This window comes from Microcaecilia unicolor, chromosome 8 (assembly GCF_901765095.1).
Source record: "Microcaecilia unicolor chromosome 8, aMicUni1.1, whole genome shotgun sequence".
Classification (NCBI taxonomy): Eukaryota; Metazoa; Chordata; class Amphibia; order Gymnophiona; family Siphonopidae; genus Microcaecilia; species Microcaecilia unicolor.
This window is the reverse complement of record NC_044038.1, coordinates 68,829,113-68,852,450: the sequence shown is the minus strand read 5'-3', so window position 1 is coordinate 68,852,450 and position 23,338 is coordinate 68,829,113. Positions and strand designations below refer to the sequence as shown.

General features: G+C 44.8%; 1 protein-coding gene across 1 annotated transcript in view; it reads right to left on the bottom strand.

The window, feature by feature from the left end:
• Positions 1-14,822, bottom strand: part of LIPE (lipase E, hormone sensitive type) — a 74,580-nt gene extending 59,758 nt beyond the window's left edge. Inside the window, exon 1 of the mRNA XM_030212693.1 lies at positions 14,662-14,822. Coding sequence (XP_030068553.1) covers positions 14,662-14,752 — 91 coding nt within the window. The 5' untranslated portion in view covers positions 14,753-14,822. The remainder of the gene's footprint in view (positions 1-14,661) is intronic.
• Between the last annotated feature and the right edge of the window lie 8,516 nt (positions 14,823-23,338).

Here is a 23,338-nt window from a genome sequence, read left to right as displayed (position 1 = left end):
TATATTCTGTAAATCAGGAATAACTTTTTCTTCTACACCTCTTAATTCTCCTCTAGGTCTAGGAATAAAGTATAACTTATTAACCGGGGGGATGGCCTCAAGAGGAATTCTTAGTATTTCATTCAAATATCTCCGAAGTGTATCCATCGGAGTTACCCCAGTTAAAATAGGAAAACTTAAGAAACGGAGATTGAGGCGTCTATTATAATTTTCAATCTGTTCCACTCTCCTCCTTATATCTGTATTATCTTTAACAACTACATTTTTGAAGTCTTTGATTGAGTCCATTTCTTTTTGGAGTGTTGCTACTTGGTTTAAGAAATCTGCTTTGACAGAGTCTACAGTTAATTTTAAGCCTTCCAATTTAGCGTCAAGGTTTCCTACATCACCTGAAGTCTTCTGAATTGTTGAGTTAATCCGGATTAACATCCCCCAAACCGTTTCTAGAGTCACCTCTGGTATCTTCGCTGAAGGGGTTTCAGCTCCTTCAGCATTCCGCGCCGCCTGTTGCGTGCCTGGGTCCTCTCTGGTCGCCCCCGCTGACACACTTCCGGAGTCAGTGGGGTTTCCCTCCAGGGCCGCCCTCGACGCTGGACACGGAGGTACCGTCGAGAAAGACGGTGGAGACAAGGAGGTTTCTTCTCCCAGCAGGGACGCCGCTTCTCCCGAAATTCCCGCTATGGGGTCCTCTCCCTGCAAATTCCTGGAGACACCGGGGTAGTATCGTTCCAATGTCGGCTGGAGCGGTGAAGACGCTGAGGTAGGTAGAGGAACCGACTTCAGCGTTCCCTTTCTTTTGGAGTGTGGCATTTTGAGGAAATAATTATTGTAGCCCACAACCGAACAGAGCGTCTACTAACCAAACCGGTCAGGCAGCCATCTTGGATCCCCTGGACTCTCCTCTGTTCCCATTTTTTTGCTCGCTGTGAGCCACTCCGTGGGACCTTTTGAGTTCTCCACTCACGTGGATTCTCTTTGGAATGCTTTGGTCTCCAACAAAAAAAAAAAAAATTGGCCATGTTTAAGAGACTGAAAGAGCACTTGCTGAAGCAGTCTCCAGCCTGAATTTGATTTCAGGCTCCAGTGGACACAAATTGTGAATAGCCTTCCTATGTGTTGTATATAGTTAATTTAAAAAAAATGTTATATACATACAACTAAAAAATACTATCAGGCATATTTTCAAAGCACTTGGCCTTCCAAAGTTCCATAGAAACCTATGGAACTTTGGAAGGCTAACTGCTTTGAAAATATGCCTATATGTGTGTTGTTTTGTACTCTGCTCTGGATAAGAGTGGAATATAAATATTAATAAATGAAATGAAAATTAAATATAAGACTATGGGGCTTATTTTCAAAGCACTTAGACTTACAAAGTTACATAAATGGGCATTTTCGATATGAGGTCATCAATAGAAATCAAACAAAATAAAACCTGGAAAAGAAAATAAGATGATACCTTTTTTATTGGACATAACTTAATAGATTTCTTGATTAGCTTTCGAAGGTTGCCCTTCTTCGTCAGATCGGAAATAAGCAAATGTGGTAGCAGATAGTATATATAAGAGAAACATCAAAGCATTACTTTGACAGTCTGACAGAGTGGGAGGGTGGGGGTATGCATGGGGACATCAAAGCATTTCATTGATATTCTAACAGAATGGGTGTTGGTAGGTGAGAGGAGGGTAATAAACAGAGAAATAAACAGAGAAATACAGCTTTATGGTTTATAATGGGTTAGAAAACCCAGATCCTTATTAAGTTCTGTTTGTTGGGTGTCAAAATATTCAATCATTCTTATTTCAAAGGTCTTACGTTCCTGTATTGTTTTAAAATTACCTTTCAGTATTCTTATTGTGAAATCACTGGTGCAGTGTTCTGGTCTTGTGAAGTGTATGAGGTCTAAATCGAACTTTGGACATTTTGCTGAAAACATCCAAAAGCAAGGAGTGAAGATGACCATTTTCAAACCAGAAGAATGTCTTTTTTTCTTTGAAAACGACCATTTCCTAGACGTTGTGCTTAGTACATCTATCTTTTTGAACAATTTTTAAAAAATGTCCAAGTGAAAAATGCACAAAATCAAGCCACTGTGGACGGAGGAGCCAGTTTTTCCTAGTAGACTGGCCACACAGGAATCCCAGCAAAGCAGTGGGGCACCCTAGGGGGCACTGCAGTAGACTTCACATAAAAGGTCCCAGGTACATATCTCACCATTACCCCCTTATATTGTATGGTGAGCTTTTCAGAACCCACAAAAAACCTACTACACCCAACTATATACCACTACAATAGCCCTTATAGCTAGCTGCAGGTGTCACCTATATGTGGGTTGTTTATTTTTTTGGGGGGGAGGGGGTTGGGGGGGAGCTTACACTTTCCACCACAAATGTAATAGAACGGATTATAGGCCTGGGTCACATTCTCTACAGTGCACTGCACCAACCAGTAGGGTATTCCAGGAACCTGCTTGCTGCTCTAATAGGACTGGCCATAACATCTGAAGCTGTCATAGAGGCTGGTATTACTGTTTCATTTACATCTGTATGGATGGGAGGGGCTTGGTGATAACTGAAGGAGTAAGGTAGTGTAATTCCTTTATTCCTGCAATTGGTCATCTGGTCATTTTGGGGGCTTTTTTGTGGCTTATTCGTTAACAGGTCTAGACCAAAACATCCAATTTATAGCCCTAGATGTTTTTGTTTTGTTCCATTATGGTAGTAAAAAAATCCAAGTGTAAGGAATGCCCAGATACCGCCTTTGATATGCCCCCAATATGCCCCCTTGTGATTTGAATTCACTTCTGACGGACTTCACAGAAAAAAAATCTAAAAATTGGTTTTGAAAATACCAATTTGGATAATTTCGTGCTAAAAATGTCCAAATGCAGATTTATCCCACTTTTTGGACGTTTTTCTCTTTTGAAAATGAGCCCCATAGTAACCTATGGAACTTTGTAAGTCTAAGTGCTTTGAAAATATGCCTCTATATGACATACTAATCTCAACAGCCATTAAGATAATCATTTCTGAATGGAAGAACAATTCTAAAGTAAGATTTCATTATTGGTAGAATACTATATGTTTATTCTATAAATATGAATCCTGTATAGCTGAGACCAGACAAGAAGCCAGTGGTGTGCTGGTAAATGTTTAACAGGGTCTCTTTCTCTCTCTCCCCCCACAACCCTAAAGAACCCCCAAAACAAACAAAAAAAACCTGGTGCACCTTGAGCATTGCTGCCCTTCCCTTACTGTGCTTAGGAGGAAGGAAATCCCGGAACCCTCCCACTCCATGGCACACTCACCATTTTACTCTGTCCCCAAACCCTCCATCCCATGGCAAATTCACCCCTTTTGATGTCTAGTATCATGTAGTTTCATGTGGTTGACCTTAGCCCTTCTTCTCAGGAGACTGATGCAGCCGTGTCCCACTCCTGCCATCCCCCATCCTGAAAGTCACACTTTCTTCCTCATCTGCTCCCCCCTCCCAATGTTTTCCTGTAAGGTATCTTTTTCCCCTCCAGAGTTTGCCACTAGCAGTAGCGATTCACACACTGCTGCCAGAACCGGTCCCGAAGCCTTCTCACTGCTGCAGTCAGTTCCAGTTCCAGGTGAAAGTTTGGCTCTTCAACCAAGCCTTTAACGGAAGAAGTAACTAACTTGTTAGTCTCACTCACACACAAGGATTAACTCGGGCTGCACATACTGCAGCGGGACATGTTTATCCACTCCTACCCTAGCTGAGATAATATTTAACCATCTCTCTGACCTCATGTGCAACTTTCTTCAAATCAATCACCTTACTTTCTAATTCTTCCTACTTTCTTACTCATCTATATGTTACAACTTTGCCTTACCTGTCACTATCAATTATAATATTCTAGTACATATTGTGTTGTCATTGCAAGTAGTATACCATAAGCAACAAAGAGAGTCCAAAATCTCCCGCACAAGAAAACAACAAAACAAGCAGAAGATATCCAGAAGGACCAGACTGAAGCCACAGATGTTGAAAACCAAAATAATTTATTACGACCCAACACAGTCCGTGTTTCGGCCGAAAGGGCCTTCTTCAGGGGTCTTCAGATTGGCATATACAGGTATTCCTCCAAAGAATCTCACAAAAATGAGACGATCTTTACCAAGATGGCGCCTATCCTGCATAAATTCTGTGCTTGCCCGGGGCCGCGAAACCTTTACCTTATATGTGAAGTCCACTGCAGTGCCACAGATTGACAATTACCATCTTGGTAAAGGTTTCGTGGCCCCGGGCAAGCGCAGAATTTATGCAGGATAGGCGCCATCTTGGTAAAGATCGTCTCATTTTTGTGAGATTCTTTGGAGGAATACCTGTATATGCCAATCTGAAGGCCCCTGAAGAAGGCCCTTTCAGCCGAAACACGGACCGTGTTGGGTCGTAATAAATTATTTTGGTTTTCAACATCTGTGGCTTCAGTCTGGTCCTTCTGGATATCTTCCGCTTGTTTTGTTGTTTTCTAGTAGTATACCACGCCATACTTTGTATTGTTGTTCAAATATTTTTACTGCTCTAATTGCCTCCTGCTCATGTTTGATCTATTCTTACTGTACACTGCCTTGAGTGAATTCCTTCAAAAAGGCTGTAAATAAATCCTAATAACTTCCTGTCACTGCAGGGGTTGAATACAGTAGTGGGAAGGCTTTGAGAGAGGCGTCGGCAGTGGCGTGTGAAATGCTACTGCTAGTGGCGACCTCTGGAGGGGAGAAAGATGCCTTTACAAGTAAACAAAGGGGGGGGGGGGGCTTAGCTGCCAGAACACAAGCGGTTGTGAAAGGGATACACTCTTCCTTCCCCTCCTCTGCTGGCAATGGCAAAGAGGAAGTGACCCACTGCACAAAAGGTCACTATCACTTCCCCTCCTGCGCCCAGAGATGCCCAGGATGGCCCATCCAAATGCTGGAGATTTACCACTGCAGTGCTGGAGACTGAAGGCCAAATGAGTGAGATTTTTCTCACAAGCCCCAGCTACGTCTAAAACTAGTTCTGGCAGATGCTTGGATCTCTTTCAGGGAGAGAAAACTAACAACTTATAGCAGCAGCTTCAGAGAGCATTTTCCATCTCACAGATAGGCTGCAGAGAATACCTTCTCCTGCTTTAGACTTAGCCTGGCCTCAGAATGACATCCTATAGTATATCTCCTATCAAACTGAGCTCTCTTTTTCATCAAGCACTGCCATTTCCTCCCCTCACCCTCCCCACTGACAGTTTGAACTTCGTGGGTGTGGCTTGGATCTCTTTCAGGGAGAGAAAACTAACAACTTATAGCAGCAGCTTCAGAGAGCATTTTCCATCTCACAGATAGGCTGCAGAGAATACCTTCTCCTGCTTTAGACTTAATCCTACCCACCCTACCCCTCTACCCACCCACCCCTAGAGTGACATGTCTTATATAACCTCCCTATCAACCCACTCATTACTTTACCTCACCCATTTCTATTCTTCTATCACCTTCTCCCACTACTCCAACCAGAGTTACACCTAATCACACTGACCACCCTTCAACATCTTCTGTCCTTCTGTGACTGTTCTCTTGTGCTTGACTGCTTAAATATTTTAAATTTAAATGCTTTACTTTTTGTCTATTAGATTGTAAGCTCTTTGAGCAGGGACTGTCTTTCTTCTGTGTTTGTACAGCGCTGCGTACACTTTGTAGCGCTCTAGAAATGTTAAATAGTAGTAGTAGTAGTAGTAGATGCACATTCCAAAAGCCGACATATTCCAATCAACAAATAGAAAATAACATTTTTTTCTACCTGTTGTCAGAGATGCCAAGGGTGGCCCATCCAGAAAAGTGATATGTACCACCCTAATAAGTGAAATTAGCAATGAGTGAGGTTTTTCTCGCAGTGCATTCAATCTATAAATTTGAAATGGTAGTGAAGGGAAGGGCTGCTGGCTACACATTGAAAAGTAATGCCTTCATGTGTCTTCATGGATGACATGTTACATATTTTAAACATAATTATTTCAAACACTTAACACCAAACCACATACAAACCTATGGAAACAATTCAACTGTATTTAAAGATCCCTTATGTGGCAGTATCTCATGATTTAAACGATCACTCACACACATCTATATAAATAAATCCCACCTTGAATGTTCTGAAGCTCACTCCGTGGCAGCGAAGCACTGAACTCCTGTAGGCTTCGTAGGCTAGGCTATCAGGACCACTCACCCTCACTCATAGACCTGCCCTCAGCCACGCCCCATCTGTACATAAAATGCAACCTCAACGTTCTGAAGCCAACGTTCTGAAGCTATCAGCACACTCCCTGAAGGGTTCGTTAGTTCATGGTGATGAAGCCATCCAACTCACCATATCTCTGTGCACCGCCCTCACGTCAAACGTGATGATGTCAAGGGCGGAACACAGACGGTCATCCACACACCCGCCCCCACCCACACACGTCACTCCCTTCCTCCATCTCTCCCACTTCAAGGCCCGTCACGCCCCTACCAACGAGTTACACACTCCCCCCTCCCTCCGATTGCAGCACACGCCCTCCACATTACTGCCCCCTGGAACCCCCTGCCGCGACCCTCTGCACACCACCCTTTCCTCTGAGAAACCTCCCCCAAAGCCTTCGCCTACCTCTGCTAACGGAGACGAATTTCTCTTCTCGCCTGCGGGGCGTGGCTTGATGAAGGAGTATCTGTCGAAGTCTCTGTGCGTGCGCCTGACATCAGACGCACGAACAGAAACTTCAACAGATGCTCAATCAACAAGGAACACCGCCCCGCAGCCCAGAAGAGAAGTTCGCCTCCGTCAGCAGAGGTATGCAGAGGCTTCAGGGCAGGTTTTGTGGAGGAAAGGGTGGTGTCCACAGGGTCATGCCACGGGGGGGGGGGGGGGGGGGGGGCAGGCAGTAACGTGAATGGGAGGGTTCTAATCGGAGGGAGGGGGGAGTCTGCAACTCGGTGGGAGGGGCGTGAAGGGGGCCTTGAACTGCGAGGGAGGGGGTCTGCAACTCGGGAGGGAGGGAGAGACGGAGGGACGGACGGGGGTATGGAACTTGCCTGGGAGGGAGGATGGATGGGAATTTACCTTGCTAGCACCCGTTTCATTGCGTTTCAAAACAGGCCTTTCTTACTAGTGTGCTATAAAGACGACTACCTTGACACACAACAGATTCTGCAACATTTTCTAAAACCCCGTCTGACGTTATAACAAACTAATCTAAAAGTTTTGGTGTCACCTCAGTAAGGCCAATGCATAATCCCTCCACTACAAAACACTATACAGAAACTTGTGTAAAAACACATTCAGAACCTTACCACATCTTAACAGCACTAACTCCCAAGACTCAACCTTATGCATGAAATGGTATCACTGTAAATATACCATGCCCTAAAACACGAATTCACTACCTATTGAAAAAAAAGAATATGACAGCAACAAGATCTCTAGATATACTAATTATTATTATTGTTACATTTGTATCCCATATTGTCCAACCTATTTGTAGGCTCAATGTGGCATATTTATCCATTTCATTTATTTTTGCCCCTCAAGATCTGTTAATAATATTTCTCATTGATATCTATATTTGATATAGTGCTGCTGTGGTTGCTTGTTCTCCTTATATTGACATTGGAATTTATTTTTCTTTATACTGAAAATTTTTCAATAAAATTATTTGTACCACCTGTTCCTCTGATCCCATTCCCACCCACCTTCTTAATGCCATCTCTCCTACTCTTATTCCTTTTATCTGTCACATTCTCAACCTCTCACTTTCCACTGCGACTGTCCCTGCTTCCTTTAAACATGCTGTGGTCACACCTCTCCTTAAGAAGCCTTCACTTGACCCTACTTGTCCCTCTAATTACCGACCCATCTCCCTCCTTCCTTTTCTCTCCAAATTACTTGAGCGTGCTGTTCACCGCCGCTGCCTTGATTTTCTCTCCTCACATGCTATTCTTGACCCATTACAATCTGGTTTTCGCCCTCTCCACTCAACTGAAACTGCGCTTACTAAAGTCTCCAATGACCTATTACTGGCTAAATCCAGAGGTCAATATTCCATCCTCATTCTTCTTGATCTTTCCGCTGCTTTTGACACTGTCGATCACAGCATACTTCTCGATACCCTGTCCTCACTTGGATTCCAGGGCTCTGTCCTTTCCTGGTTCTCTTCCTACCTCTCCCTCCGCACCTTTAGTGTTCACTCTGGTGGATCCTCTTCTACTTCTATCCCTCTGCCTGTCGGTGTACCTCAGGGTTCTGTTCTTGGTCCCCTCCTCTTTTCTATCTACACTTCTTCCCTTGGTCATTAATCTCATCCCATGGCTTTTCCTACCACCTCTATGCTGATGACTCCCAAATCTACCTTTCTACCCCTGATATCTCACCTTGCATCCAAACCAAAGTTTCAGCGTGCTTGTCTGACATTGCTGCCTGGATGTCTCAACGCCACCTGAAATTAAATATGACCAAAACCGAGCTTCTCATTTTCCCCCCCAAACCCACCTCCCCGCTCCCCCCGTTTTCTATTTCTGTTGATGGCTCTCTCATTCTCCCTGTCTCCTCAGCTCGAAACCTTGGGGTCATCTTTGACTCTTCTCTCTCCTTCTCTGCTCATATCCAGCAGACCGCCAAGACCTGTCGTTTCTTTCTTTACAACATCCGTAAAATCCGCCCCTTTCTTTCCGAGCACTCTACCAAAACCCTCATCCACACCCTTGTCACCTCTCGTTTAGACTACTGCAATCTGCTTCTTGCTGGCCTCCCACTTAGTCACCTCTCCCCTCTCCAGTCGGTTCAAAACTCTGCTGCCCGTCTCATCTTCCGCCAGGGTCGCTTTACTCATACTACCCCTCTCCTCAAGACCCTTCACTGGCTCCCTATCCGTTTTCGCATCCTGTTCAAACTTCTTCTACTAACCTATAAATGTATTCACTCTGCTGCTCCCCAGTATCTCTCCACACTCGTCCTTCCCTACACCCCTTCCCGTGCACTCCGCTCCATGGATAAATCCTTCTTATCTGTTCCCTTCTCCACTACTGCCAACTCCAGACTTCGCGCCTTCTATCTCGCTGCACCCTACGCCTGGAATAAACTTCCTGAGCCCCTACGTCTTGCCCCATCCCTGGCCACCTTTAAATCTAGACTGAAAACCCACCTCTTTAACATTGCTTTTGACTCGTAACCACTTGTAACCACTCGCCTCCACCTACCCTCCTCTCTTCCTTCCCGTTCACATTAATTGATTTGATTTGCTTACTTTATTTATTTTTTGTCTATTAGATTGTAAGCTCTTTGAGCAGGGACTGTCTTTCTTCTATGTTTGTACAGCGCTGCGTATGCCTTGTAGCGCTATAGAAATGCTAAATAGTAGTAGTAGTAGTAGTAATTTGAGCTTAAAAAAAAAGATATTATAAGCCATATGAAATCTCCACATAAAAAGTACCACTAGCTTCTACTACATTTGCTACTCCCATCTAATACAGTTGCCCCTCTTGGAAACTTTCCCAGAAACTGTGCTAAATCTTACTATGCTAATTGCCCAGGAGCTAAACAAGTCTGTAAAGTAAATAAAAGCATGCATAAACAAATAAGCCTTCAAACACTTTCGAAATCTAAAATTTCTTTCTAAGCACAGTAACGTGAAAAAGGAATTCCAAGGGGTTCAGGAGCTGCAGGAAAAGGCTTGCAATCAGGTCCTAGCTGTTTGCATTCTCTCATTATGAGAATGCTAAGTAATTAAACATCACTATTTTCTTGTCTAGGTATCCTGGGCCCAAGCCATGTCAGGCCTTAAACCTGAGACAAAAACCTTGATATGAAGATAGTTTATAGTTTAATAAAACTTGCTATACCACCCAAGCTGACTTGCAGATCTGGGCAGTTTACAAAATTAATCACATAATTGAAAGTAGGAAAAGGAACTACAAATTCTGATAGGATAGAGTCTCAGTAGACATCCATTCAATCAAGCTAAGGGTAGGGCAGGGAATATGGTAAAAGAGAGGAAGAGTAGGGGGAGGGAATAAAGGGATGACAAAATAAAATAATACCAGATAATAGATAGTAAGAGAATAAAAGTCAGAGAAGCCAATGCCAAGTCCTCACCTTCATACCACAGAGTTGAATGTTTGTTGGAAGAACCAGGCTTTTAGAGCTTTCTTGGAGATTTTAAAAGATCACAGCCAGCCAGGAAATCATTCAGTATAGAAGAAGTAATGTAGGCACTAAAATTACAGCCAGAAGCTAGTTGGGAAGCAGCGATCTAAGGGCCCTGTTTACTAAGCCGCGCTAAAGGCATGCTAGCATTTTTAGTGTGCGCTATTGCTAGAGACAGCCATAGGAATATATGTGTCTCTAGCGTTTAGTGCACGCTAAAAATGCTAGCGCACCTTAGTAAACAGGGTCCTAAATGCTTTCCAATAATCAGCTTGTGATAATACCAACAAATGTAAAGCTAAACTTGTTTTTCAAGGATAGACGGTCTATTAGCTTGCATCCAGGTTGCAATAGTTGCCATACACTTGTCATTAACATACCCAGCAAAGTGCTCTAAATTGTCCTCCAGTGGAGGACAGATTTGTAGTTTGTTCACAGTATAACCCTAAAACTAAAAGGCCCAACATTCAGTAACAGATATATGTACATATTTAATAATAGGAGTGATAATATTGCTTCCTCAGGGACCCCTTCCCCTCTACCCCCCAAATCCAAGTAATTTGGAGCAGACAGCTTTCCTTCATAAGGGACATAAGAACTGCCACACTTGGGGTGTCATTTACAAAGCCGCACTAGCATTTTTAGCTCACAGTAAAAATCAGCTGGTGGTAAACGCTAGCGCGGCTTTGTAAAAGGCCCCCTTGGTAAGAGCAAAGGTACATCTAACCTCAGTATTCTGCTTCTAACTTGCAGGATCCCAAAAAGTAGTAGATTGCACGCTACCTACAGTACCTCCAGGGATAAGCAGTGGCTTTCCCAGGACTACCTGAATAACAACTTATAGACCCCATCTCCAGGAATTTGTTCAAACTTTTTCTTTTTTTTGAACCAGATATAATAATTAGAGACGGGCATTCATTTTAAATAAATGCCATTTGCTGACATGAGTGTGCCCTATGCGTACATTAGTACACACTTTCCTTACATAATGTGGACTCTTTCCCGATGGTTCATGTATGCATAACAGTTTGCACATGCATGCACTCAGGAGAGTGTGCACTCAACGAAATGTGTTAAAATGAAAAAGAAAAAAAAATTAAAAGAAAACTAAAAACGAAAATTTTTCTGAGAGCCCATCCATAATATCAACTGCTTTTATCACATTCACCAGTGATGAGTTCTGGAACTTAGCTGTGTTGAGCGTAAAATATTTCTCTGATTTGTATTAAATATACTACTTAGAAACTCATTATGAGGCATATTTTCAAAGCCCTTAGCCTTCCAAAGTTCCATAGGTTTCTATGGAGCTTTGGAAGGCTAAGTGCTTTGAAAATATGCCTCTTTGTGACCCCTTGGGCCCTGTTTACTAAGCCGCGTTATAGGCGCGTTAATATTTTTAAAGCGTGTTAAGAATGTACACACATTAACTGTGTAGGCACCTACAATATCTCTATAGACGTTTACACAGTTAGCGTGCATGCTAATTGTAGGTGCGTTAAAAATGCTAACGCATCTTAGTAAACAGGGCCCCGTCTTTCTACATTTTCAAAAAGTCAAAAAGCAATTCGCCTACCCCCTCCACACCACTCAAGATTTTATACATCTCTATCATATCTACCTTCAGATGTCTCTAAAGCTGAAAAGCCCTAACCTCTTTAGCCTTTCCTTATATGAGAACAAATTCCATCCCCTTAATCTCTCTATACCTTTTTAAAATTCTGCTAATTTTTTTTTTTGAGATGCAACAACCAGAATTGCATGCTGTACTCAAGGTACAGTCTCACCACTGAGCGAGACAGAGTCATATGATAGTCTTTGTTTTAACCTCTATTCCTTTCCTAATAATTCCTAGCATTTATTTGCTTTTTTTTTTGGCTACTGCTATACACTGACCAGATTTAATGTATTGTTCACTATCAGGCTTATTTTCAAAAGAGAAGGGCGCCCACCTTTCGACACAAATCGGGAGATGGGCGTTCTTCTCTCAGGGTCACTCAAATCGGCATAATCAAAAGCCAATTTTGGGCATCCCCAACTGCTTTCCGTTGCGGGGATGACCAAAGTTCCCGGGGCCGTGTCGGAGATGTAGCGAAGGCGGGACTAGGGCATGCCTAACATATGAGCATTCTCGAGCAATAATGGATAAAAGAAGGGCGTCCCTGACAAGCACTTGGGCAACTTTACTTGGTCCACTTTTCCTTACGACCAAGCCTCAAAAAGGTGCCCGAACTGACCAGATGACCACCGGAGGGAATCGGGGATGACCTCCCCTGACTCCTCCAGTGGTCACTAACCACCTCCTACCCCGAAAAAAAGAACTTTAAAAGCTTTTTTAACAGCCTGAGATGTCATACTCAGGTCCATCACAGCAGTCCCTGGGGGGGGGGGGGGGTGTATGTGTGTGTCAGCAGAGGCATAGCGAAGGCATGGACGTCCTTCTTTCAAACATTTTAGACGCCCTGAGCTGCCCCCCCCCCCACAGGGACAGCCAAATTTCAAGGGAGTGGAGTGGAGGAGTGGCCTAGTGGTTAGAGCACTGGTCTTGCAATCCAGAGGTGGCCGGTTCAAATCCCACTGCTGCTACTTGTGATGCAAAATCCAAATAAATAAAGGGGGTGTTGGAGGCATACCAAAGGCATGGACGTCCTTCTCATAGAAACACCCAGGCATGGACGTCCTCAACTGCCGTTGCAGGGACGGAGGCATAGCAAAGGACGTCCTTCACCCATACTAAAAAAAAAAAAAAGACGTCCCTGACAAGCACTTGGACGTTTTCACTTGGACTTGTATTTTTCTAAGGTTGTAGATGGCAATTTATTTAAAGTTGTAGATGGCAATTTATTTAAGGTTGTAGACGGCTATTATACATGCAGCTTGTCTGCATGTATGAAGCCGTCTTTGGCATGCGCAGGGCAGCCACGCATAATGCTTGGCTGCTCTGCACTGGCCTCCTTAGGAAGGAAATCATGTGCAAATGAGCTAACAGTGAGCAGCTCATTTGCATGCAATTTCCTTCATGCATGCCCGGTCCTTTCCGAATCACTAAGGGATCGGTAAGGGAAGGGATTTTTCCGTTCAGTTAGTGCATCAGTTAGTCCACTGCAGTGCCCCCTAGGGTGCCCGTCTGGTGTCCTGGCATGTCAGAGGGACCAGTGCACTACGAATGCTGGCTCCTCCCACGACCAAATGAGTTGGCTTTGGTCGTTTTTGAGATGGGCGTCCTCGGTTTCCATTATGGCTGAAAACCAGGGATGACCATATCTAAGGTCGAACATCTCAACATTTAGGTCGACCATCTCTAAGGTAATTTTTCAGCACACCTTTATTTTTGCCAAAAATGGACGTGCAGCAAAATGAAAATTGCTATGCGTCCATTTGGGGTCTGAGACCTTACCGCCAGCCATTAACCTAGCAGTAAGGTCTAATGCCGTAACTGGGTGGTAATGGTCTACGCACGTAAAATGCAGATTACCGCCCGTGCGCCAGAAAAGAAAAATATTTTCCAATGCACGTAGCGGACACGTGTCAAAAATGAACTTACTGCAAAGGCCACACATTAGCCAGGCGGTAACTCAAAATTGACACTTGAGCGCGTTTAGGCGCCTACGCGGCTTAGTAAAAGGGCACCTCAACTAGTCTCAGAAGATCCTGCCACAAATCTTTATGCGCCTCTGCTGTTTTAACAAATCTGAATAATTCTATGTCACCTACACATTTGATCAACTTACTGGTTGTTCTCCGAGTCCAGATCATTTATAAATATGCTAAATAGCACAGATCCCTGAACAGACCCCAAGGAACTCCTAAGGGTGGGCCATGTAAGGTTATTTATTAAAACCTGATGATATTTTACCTATGACTTGCAAAGCTGTAAAGTGGATTACAAATGCAATATAATCATAATAGAAAATTTAAAAAATACACAATATCAACATGCTGTACTCTTTCTGAAGACAACCTACATAATAGGTCTAAGATATTAAAGGATACTTCCCATTTTGTACCTATGAATAAAAAAATACTTAATACACAAATCCCATTCCATACAACAATATCTCCAGAGATGCTGCACTATTCCTTTTCAAATTCTCTGCTAATGTTATAGCAGTGTCAGATACATTATATTAAGTGGAGAGAAAGTTATATTGTATCGGAAGAAGATACAGTGTGATAAATTACCTACATCTGTTACTTCCTTATACCAAATCCCTGGGGATATCATACTGTACCAGTTACCAGAGCACATTGTCTTTCTGGGGATATCATTACACAGAGTCAGAGAGCACACTGTCTCTCTGGGGACACTATTACACAGTGTCAGTTTGCTCCTTCTCACTATTCACCAAACGTATCATACTGTGGGATGCATTTTCAAAGCACTTAAGTTCCATAGCTTAATGTAACGGTGTAAGTGCTTTGAAAATATACTTCTGCGTCTCCCGGGGAGGGAGGGGGGTATTAGGCTGTCCCACTTCCTCTCGCCCCCGTTACCTGGTATAGGTCTCCGCTCGTCGCGGCTCTCCCCGGCGCCGGCCCCCGCGCCCCCACCGCTGTCCTCGGGCTCCAATTCCGGGCCTCGCATCCTCCACTGCTGTTGTTATCACAGTGGTACCACTGCCACCGCAGTCTCCGACCGCCACCAATCGCTTCCTGCTTCCTCCTCCTCCAGCAGCATACCGGCATCCCGCCCCCACCTGTCTATGACATCAGCGTACGCCACCAATGGCGGCCCGAGGACAGTTCGGTCGACCCACGATGCCCCGCCCCCTAGCATCATCGAGATGCGCAAAGCATAAAACATTCGCTTCTGACCTTCTGTCTATATAATCTGGGTCGAATCTTCGGGTCTTCACCCTTTCCATACGCCCTCCCAGACTCAAGCCTTCTAATTTTTAACAAGCTCTAGGTCTGCAGGGCCATTGGGACAGGGAGGGTCTTAGCTATTCATTGTGGATATTTTCAGAGCAGGAATGTCTTCGTCACATATTTTCGAACAGGAAATCTGGACGTTTTTCCTGTTGGAAGATGACTGTGAGAACGAGATGGACGGTGTTTTTCGACATTATAAGCAGGACATCTCGATTCTGACTTGGGTATTCTTTCGAAAATGTCCATCCATGTGTAATAAGTTTGCTTGACCCAAAGCATTTAGAGGATTTCTTTAAAGCAAGAGTATATTAATGTGATTATATAAACCCATATGCTCACTGTAAGAGATAGCCAGGGAGGGTGAACTGGGTGTTTTTTTTTGCTGAATTTCTTTTCTCTATAAATTATGTATTGTATCTCGGATCCATCTTTTTCTTTACCTTGTGAACGATATTGTGAGTTTTATTTCACATCATTAGGTGGTGTTTTTCTTCAGGGAATTTATATGTCCAGTGTATCCCTATTAAATAGTAATATATGTTATTTGCGACTCCTGAGAAAATTAAAAAGTCATGGGATAGGAGGCAATCCTGCTTATAATCGAACGAGAATAACGCCCAAGTTCCGACCTAAATCGGGAGATGGGCGTTCTTCTCACAAAAACAAATAAAGCGGCATAATCGAAAGCCGAACTTTGGACGCTTTCAACTGCACTCCGTCGCGGATGCGGACAAAGTTGACGGGGGAGTGTCGGAGGCGTGGTGAAGGCGGAACTGGGGCGTGGTTATCACCCGAACAGAGATGGGCGCCCTTCGCCGATAATGGATGCGTTTGTAGCTAGAATTTAGGGCACTTTTCCTGGACCCTGTTTTTTGACGAATAAGGCCCCAAAAAGTGCCCTAAATGACCAGATGACCCCCAGAGGGAGTCGGGGATGACCTCCCCTGACTCCCCCAGTGGTCACTAACCCCCTCCCACCACAACAAATGATGTTTCACAACTTTTTACTTTCACCCTCAAATGTCATACCCTCCTCCCAAGCAGCAGTATGCAGGTCCCTGGAACAGTTGTTAGGGGGTGCAGTGGACGTCAGGCAGGTGGACCCAGGCCCATCCCCCCCCTACCTGTTACAATTGTGCTGCTTAATGCTACTAGTCGTCCAACCCCCCCCCAAACCCCCTGTACCCACATGTAGGTGCCCCCCTTCACCGCTTAGGGCTATAGTACTGGTGTAGACTTGTGGGCAGTGGGTTTTGAGGGGGATTTGGGGGGCTCAACACCCAAGGGAAGGGTGCTATGCACCTGGGAGCTCTTTTACCTTTTTTTTTGTTTTTGTAAAAGTGCCCCCTAGGGTGCCCGGTTGGTGTCCTGGCATGTGAGGGGGACCAGTGCACTATGAATCCTGGCCCCTCCCACGAACAAATGCCTTGCATTTATTCGTTTTTGAGCTGGGCGATTTCATTTTCCATTATCGCTGAAAAGCAAAAACGCCCAGCTCACACCTTGGCGAATAAAGCATGGGCGTCTATTTTTTTTAAAAAATACGGTTCACTCCGCCCCTTCACGGACCCGTTCTCGGAGATTAACGCCCATGGAGATAGGCGTTTCTGGTCGATTATGCCCCTCAATGTCCTGTGGAATTAGGAATTGGTTATTGGACAGAAAACAGAGGGTAGGGTTAATTGGCCTTTTTTCTCAATGAAAGAGAGTAGTGGAGTGTCGCAGGGATCTGTACTGGGACCAGTGCTATGCAGTGGTGTAGGAAGGGGGGGGGGACGGTGGGGCGGTCCACCCCAGGTGCACGCCGCTAGGGGGTGTTGGCTCGCTGGTTCCCTGCTCTTTCTGCCCCAGAACAGGTTACTTCCTGTTCCGGGGCAGAGAAAGCAGGGAAGCAGCAAAGCCGACGCAGCTCCCAGTGACGTGCACTGGGGGCGGATCGGCCCTCCCGCCTGCCCTCCGCTGCAAGGTAAGGGTGCGTTTCGGGGGGGGGGGTGCGCCGTGTCCTGCACCTGGGGGGGGGGTGCGCAACGGTGACCCGCCCCGGGTGTCAGGCACCCTCGCTACGGCACTGGTGCTATTTAACATTTATAAATGATCTGGAAAACGGAACGACGAGTGAGGTGATTAAATCTGCAGATAACACAAAACTATTCAAATTTGACAAAACATATACAGATTGTGAAAAATTGCAAGAAGACCTTAAGAAACTGGAAGATTGGCATGGACGTAGTTTGACTGTTTCATTTGGGGGGGGGGGCAAAGGATGGCGCAGGACATATTAGCATATTCCCAAAAAAGCCAGCTCTTTCTTCCTTCCTTCCTCCTTATCCAGCACTCCCTCTTCCTCGCCAGTAGTATTTCCCCACCCCCTTTCCCATACCATGCCAGTGTAGACCTTAGAAATGCAGAAGCTCTATATGTAGATCCTTCAAGAGGTAATGTGTCATGATTTAGGCTCTAAAACCCTTTCTGATGTTTTGATGCCACCACAATCTCTCCACTGCAAAACACTATATACAAACTTGTGCAAAAACACACTCGTAACCTTACCAAACCATAACAGCATTAATTCCAAGGACAGGACAAGCTACAACCTTATGCGTGGAAAGGCAGCACTGTAATTACACCGGGCTCTAAAACACCAGTATAGTACCTAGTGAAAACAAAGGGCTGCAAATACTACATGCTAGCAGAATACTGCACCTTCATCACACATGAAAAACACATGACACAACAGATATGACACAAGGAGCTAGAAATAAAAAAAAAATATGAAGGCAAAATACTGAACTGGAAAGTTACCTCAAGAAGTCAGACTCAGCATGCAGCAATACTAGAAAAATTGAAACTTACATGCAAAATATCACAGATGCACATTTCCAAAAGCTGACATTCCAATTAATAAATTCTGAATAGAATACTTTTTTCTACATTGGTTGTCTGATCATTTAGTTTTTCTATTTGCTTTGGTCCCAGTGTCTTCTGTTTTATGCAGTGTCTTCTTTTGATTTGATATTTTTTCACTCACCATGTCCACCATGCTCCTGTGTCCTTATGCGTCCTGTCTACCATCTGTAGCCCTGTCCCTATCCTTCCTCGAGTTTCAGTATCTGCCCTCAAAGTGTTCCAATCCAGCCCTTAAATTCAGCAGTTTCTCCTCCATCCATATCCAGCATTTCTCCTCACTCCCCTCCCCTCCATCCATGTGCATCTACTTCCTCTGTCTTCCCTCCCCTCCACCCATGTCCAGCATTTCTCATCTATCCCTTACACTCCATCCGTGTGCATCTCCTTCCTTTGTCTTTCCTTTCCCCCATCCTTGTCCAACATTTCTCCTCTTCCCTGCCCTCCACTCCATCCATGTCCAGCAATTCTCCTCTCTCCCCTGCCCTCCCCTCCCCTCCATCCATCCATGTACAGCAACTCTCCATTCTTCCCTGCCCTCTCCATCCACCCATATCCAGTAAATTTGCTCTCTCCCCTGCCCCTTCCATTCATCCATCCATGTCCAGCAATTCTCCTCTCTCCCTTGTCCTCCTCTCCATCCATCCATCCATATCCAGCAAATTTGCTCTCTCCCCTGCCCCCTCCCCTCCATCCATCCATGTCCAGCAATTCTCCTCTCTCCCCTGCCCTCCCCTCCATCCATCCATGTCCAGCAACTCTCCATTCTCCCATGCCCTCTCCTCCATCCATCCATATCCAGCAAATTTCCTCTCCCCTGCCCTCCCGTCCATCCATCCATGTCCAGCAATTCTCCTCTCTCCCCTGCCCTCCCCTTCATCCATCCATGTCCAGCAATTCTCCTCTCCTTTGCCCTCCCCTCCTCTCCATGTCCAGCGATCTCTTCTTTCCCCCTCCCCTCCCATCCATGTCCAGCGATTCTTCCTGCCCTCCCTCAGCTCCCCAACAGCCTTCCTCTCTGTTCCTTCCTGCCCCCGCGCGTGTTTCATCCTTTTATTTTCCTCGCAGCGACAGAAGTGAAGCACACAACACAGCGAGCTCGCCTCCAGCCTTTCCCTTGCCTCACACAGTGTCCTGCCCTCACAAAAACAGGAAATACATCATCACAAGAAGGCGGGACACTGAGTGAGGGAAGGGAAAGGCTTGAGGTGAGCCTGCTGTGTTGTGTGCTTCACTGCCGTCGCTGCGAGGAAAATAAAAGGTTTAAACATGCGTGAGGGGGGGCAGGAAGGAACGAAGAGGAAGCCTGACAAGGAGCTGAGGGCGGGAAGAGCTGCTTGCAGCCGCAGCATTGTGCCAGCCCTGCGTTTGGGGGGGCAATGCCCCCTCACCCCCCAAAACTACGCCCATGAAGACTAGGCATCCAAATGGCAGATGAAATTTAATGTGGACAAATACAAAGTGAAGCATGTTGGAAAGATTAATCCAAATCATAGCTACCTGAAGCTAGGGTCCACCTTAGCAGTCAGCACTCAAGAAAAAGATCTAGGTGTCATTGTAGACAACATGCTGAAATCTTCTGCCCAGTATGCAGCAGCGGCCAAAAAAGCAAACAGAATGCTAGGAATTATTAGGAAAGGGTTGCAAAATAAGACCAAGAATATTATAATGTCTTTGTATCGCTCCATGGTGCAACCTCACCTTGAATATTGGGTTCAATTCTGGTCACCGTTGCAAATCTGGCAGTATTATGTCCAGCACAAGCATAATAATTGTTCAAAATTTCCAAGTCCATATCTTTGTTTGCATGGAAGTTGTTGCGGTCTGAATATTGGTCCAAATATGTTCCGATGAGTCGCGACCAATTTTGATGCACACTTTGAGTCAACTTGTTTGACTGGATTTTGCATCCATAATATTAAAATGTATTTCATCGGAATTAGCATCAAATTAGCATTGTACTGGATTTGAATTTTTTAGCCATTCTTATAAATGTGTTTGGATTTTATTAGACCCCCAAAATGGCATTTTGGTAAATGTCGCACGCTCATGGACTGACAACCTTTCAGAAAAGGGGGTCTAGATCTGCAACTATTGCAGTTAGAGACCTCAAATTTTGGGAAACTTCGTTTAACACCTGACTCGTGCAACAGATAAAATTTGAATAAAATTGGAGAACATGATGGTGGGAACTTTTTAAAAAATTTAGACCACTTGGCATGGAATGACCCTTCTACCAGGTACTTGTGACCTGGATTGGTCACTGTTGAAAGCGGGATACTGGGCTTGATGGACAATTGGTCTGACCCAGTATGGCTATTCTTATGTTCTTAAAATTAAAAAATAAAAAGTTAACAAAAACAATTTCCAATAAACTCTTTTGGAAAAGAAAACAAAGAGTACTTTTCACATATCTAATAACCTTATTAAGCGTTCTGCTTGCCAATGGTTAGCTCAAAACTTTTATCTTTATTGTAAACTGCTTTGGACTGCGAGTTAGCAAAGGTGGTATATCAAATGTAAATAAACCATAAAATAAAGATAAAAATAAACCATAAACTATCAAAATAATTGTAAAGCTAACATATCCTTGACAGGGCCAGCCCTAGCACTAGACAAATTAAGCAGCTGCCTAGGGTGGCACAGTCTTATGGGCAGCAATCTCTCCCACCTTTCCCCATCCACAGTCTAACATGTCTCCCTCTCCTGTCCTCCTCCCCTCAATTTGTCATTTCCCCCTCTCTCTCAAACCACCCTTCCACCAGTCTGTCTTCAAACCTCTCTTTACACTATAAGTCACTGGTAGTTATTCACAAATGCTGTTCGAGTCTGGACCCGAAGCCTTCCCTCTGAAGCACCTATCTTGCTGGAAACAAGAATTGTGTCAGAGGAGGCAGGACAGTGTAGGAGCAAAACAAGCACTGTGAAGCACTATATGTGTTCCTATATAACAAAGATATATGGGAACGCCGAACGCCTCTGGCGGAAATCTCGGGCCCTTGCTGATTTCTTACACTTTAAGTTCATGCTGACCTCCTTCCAATCTGCTCTTTTACGTGCCAAACAGGATTATTATATCCAACTGACCAACTCTCTTGGCTCTAATCCTCGACTTCTCTTCACCACATTGAACTCTCTCCTCAAGGTGCCCCCTCCCCCAACTCCCCCTTCATTATCTCCTCAGACCCTTGCTGAATTCTTTCACAACAAGGTTCAAAAGATAAACCTTGCTTTCTCTACCTCACCAGCTCTCCCTCCACTAGTCCGTTCCCCTCTCTCTCCTTCCCCTCATTCCCTTTCCTCCTTTCCTGAAGTTACTATTGAGGAAACTACACTTCTCCTTTCTTCCTCAAAATGTACCACCTGTTCCTCTGATCCCATTCCCACCCACCTTCTTAATGCCATCTCTCCTACTCTTATTCCTTTTATCTGTCACATTCTCAACCTCTCACTTTCCACTGCGACTGTCCCTGCTGCCTTTAAACATGCTGTGGTCACACCTCTCCTTAAGAAGCCTTCACTTGACCCTACTTGTCCCTCTAATTACCGACCCATCTCCCTCCTTCCTTTTCTCTCCAAATTACTTGAGCGTGCTGTTCACCGCCGCTGCCTTGATTTTCTCTCCTCACATGCTATTCTTGACCCATTACAATCTGGTTTTCGCCCTCTCCACTCAACCGAAACTGCGCTTACTAAAGTCTCCAATGACCTATTACTGGCTGAATCCAGAGGTCAATATTCCATCCTCATTCTTCTTGATCTTTCCACTGCTTTTGACACTGTCGATCACAGCATACTTCTTGATACCCTGTCCTCACTTGGATTCCAGGGCTCTGTCCTTTCCTGGTTCTCTTCCTACCTCTCCCTCCGCACCTTTAGTGTTCACTCTGGTGGATCCTCTTCTACTTCTATCCCTCTGCCTGTCGGCATACCTCAGGGTTCTGTTCTTGGTCCCCTCCTCTTTTCTATCTACACTTCTTCCCTTGGTTCATTAATCTCATCCCATGGCTTTTCCTACCATCTCTATGCTGATGACTCCCAAATCTACCTTTCTACCCCTGATATCTCACCTTGCATCCAAACCAAAGTTTCAGCGTGCTTGTCTGACATTGCTGCCTGGATGTCTCAACGCCACCTGAAATTAAATATGACCAAAACCGAGCTTCTCATTTTCCCCCCCAAACCCACCTCCCCGCTCCCCCCGTTTTCTATTTCTGTTGATGGCTCTCTCATTCTCCCTGTCTCCTCAGCTCGAAACCTTGGGGTCATCTTTGACTCTTCTCTCTCCTTCTCTGCTCATATCCAGCAAACCGCCAAGACCTGTCGTTTCTTTCTTTACAACATCCGTAAAATCCGCCCCTTTCTTTCCGAGCACTCTACCAAAACCCTCATCCACACCCTTGTCACCTCTCGTTTAGACTACTGCAATCTGCTTCTTGCTGGCCTCCCACTTAGTCACCTCTCCCCTCTCCAGTCGGTTCAAAACTCTGCTGCCCGTCTCATCTTCCGCCAGGGTCGCTTTGCTCATACTACCCCTCTCCTCAAGACCCTTCACTGGCTCCCTATCCGTTTTCGCATCCTGTTCAAACTTCTTCTACTAACCTATAAATGTATTCACTCTGCTGCTCCCCAGTATCTCTCCACACTCGTCCTTCCCTACACCCCTTCCCGTGCACTCCGCTCCATGGATAAATCCTTCTTATCTGTTCCCTTCTCCACTACTGCCAACTCCAGACTTCGCGCCTTCTGTCTCGCTGCACCCTACGCCTGGAATAAACTTCCTGAGCCCCTACGTCTTGCCCCATCCTTGGCCACCTTTAAATCTAGACTGAAAGCCCACCTCTTTAACATTGCTTTTGACTCGTAACCACTTGTAACCACTCGCCTCCACCTACCCTCCTCTCTTCCTTCCCGTTCACATGAATTGATTTGATTTGCTTACTTTATTTATTTTTTGTCTATTAGATTGTAAGCTCTTTGAGCAGGGACTGTCTTTCTTCTATGTTTGTGCAGCGCTGCGTATGCCTTGTAGCGCTATAGAAATGCTAAATAGTAGTAGTAGTAGTAGTAGTACATGGCACTATTCAGCATTAGCAGCCTGACTTTAGATGCAGACTCAGAGTTATTCCCTCTTTTATTTATTTATTTGTGGCATTTGTATACCACATTTACCCACCAATTTGCAGGCTCAATGTGGCTTACATTTGCCGTAATGGCGGTTGCCATTTCCGGGTAACAGAATTACAAATGGTATTGCGTTAAGGTGCATACATACATAGTAACATACATGGGACATAACATACATGGAATAGATCATGGTATATATACTACTACTATTTCCATGTGCATACATACATGGTAAAGAAGGATACATTATGGTATTACATGAAGGTTC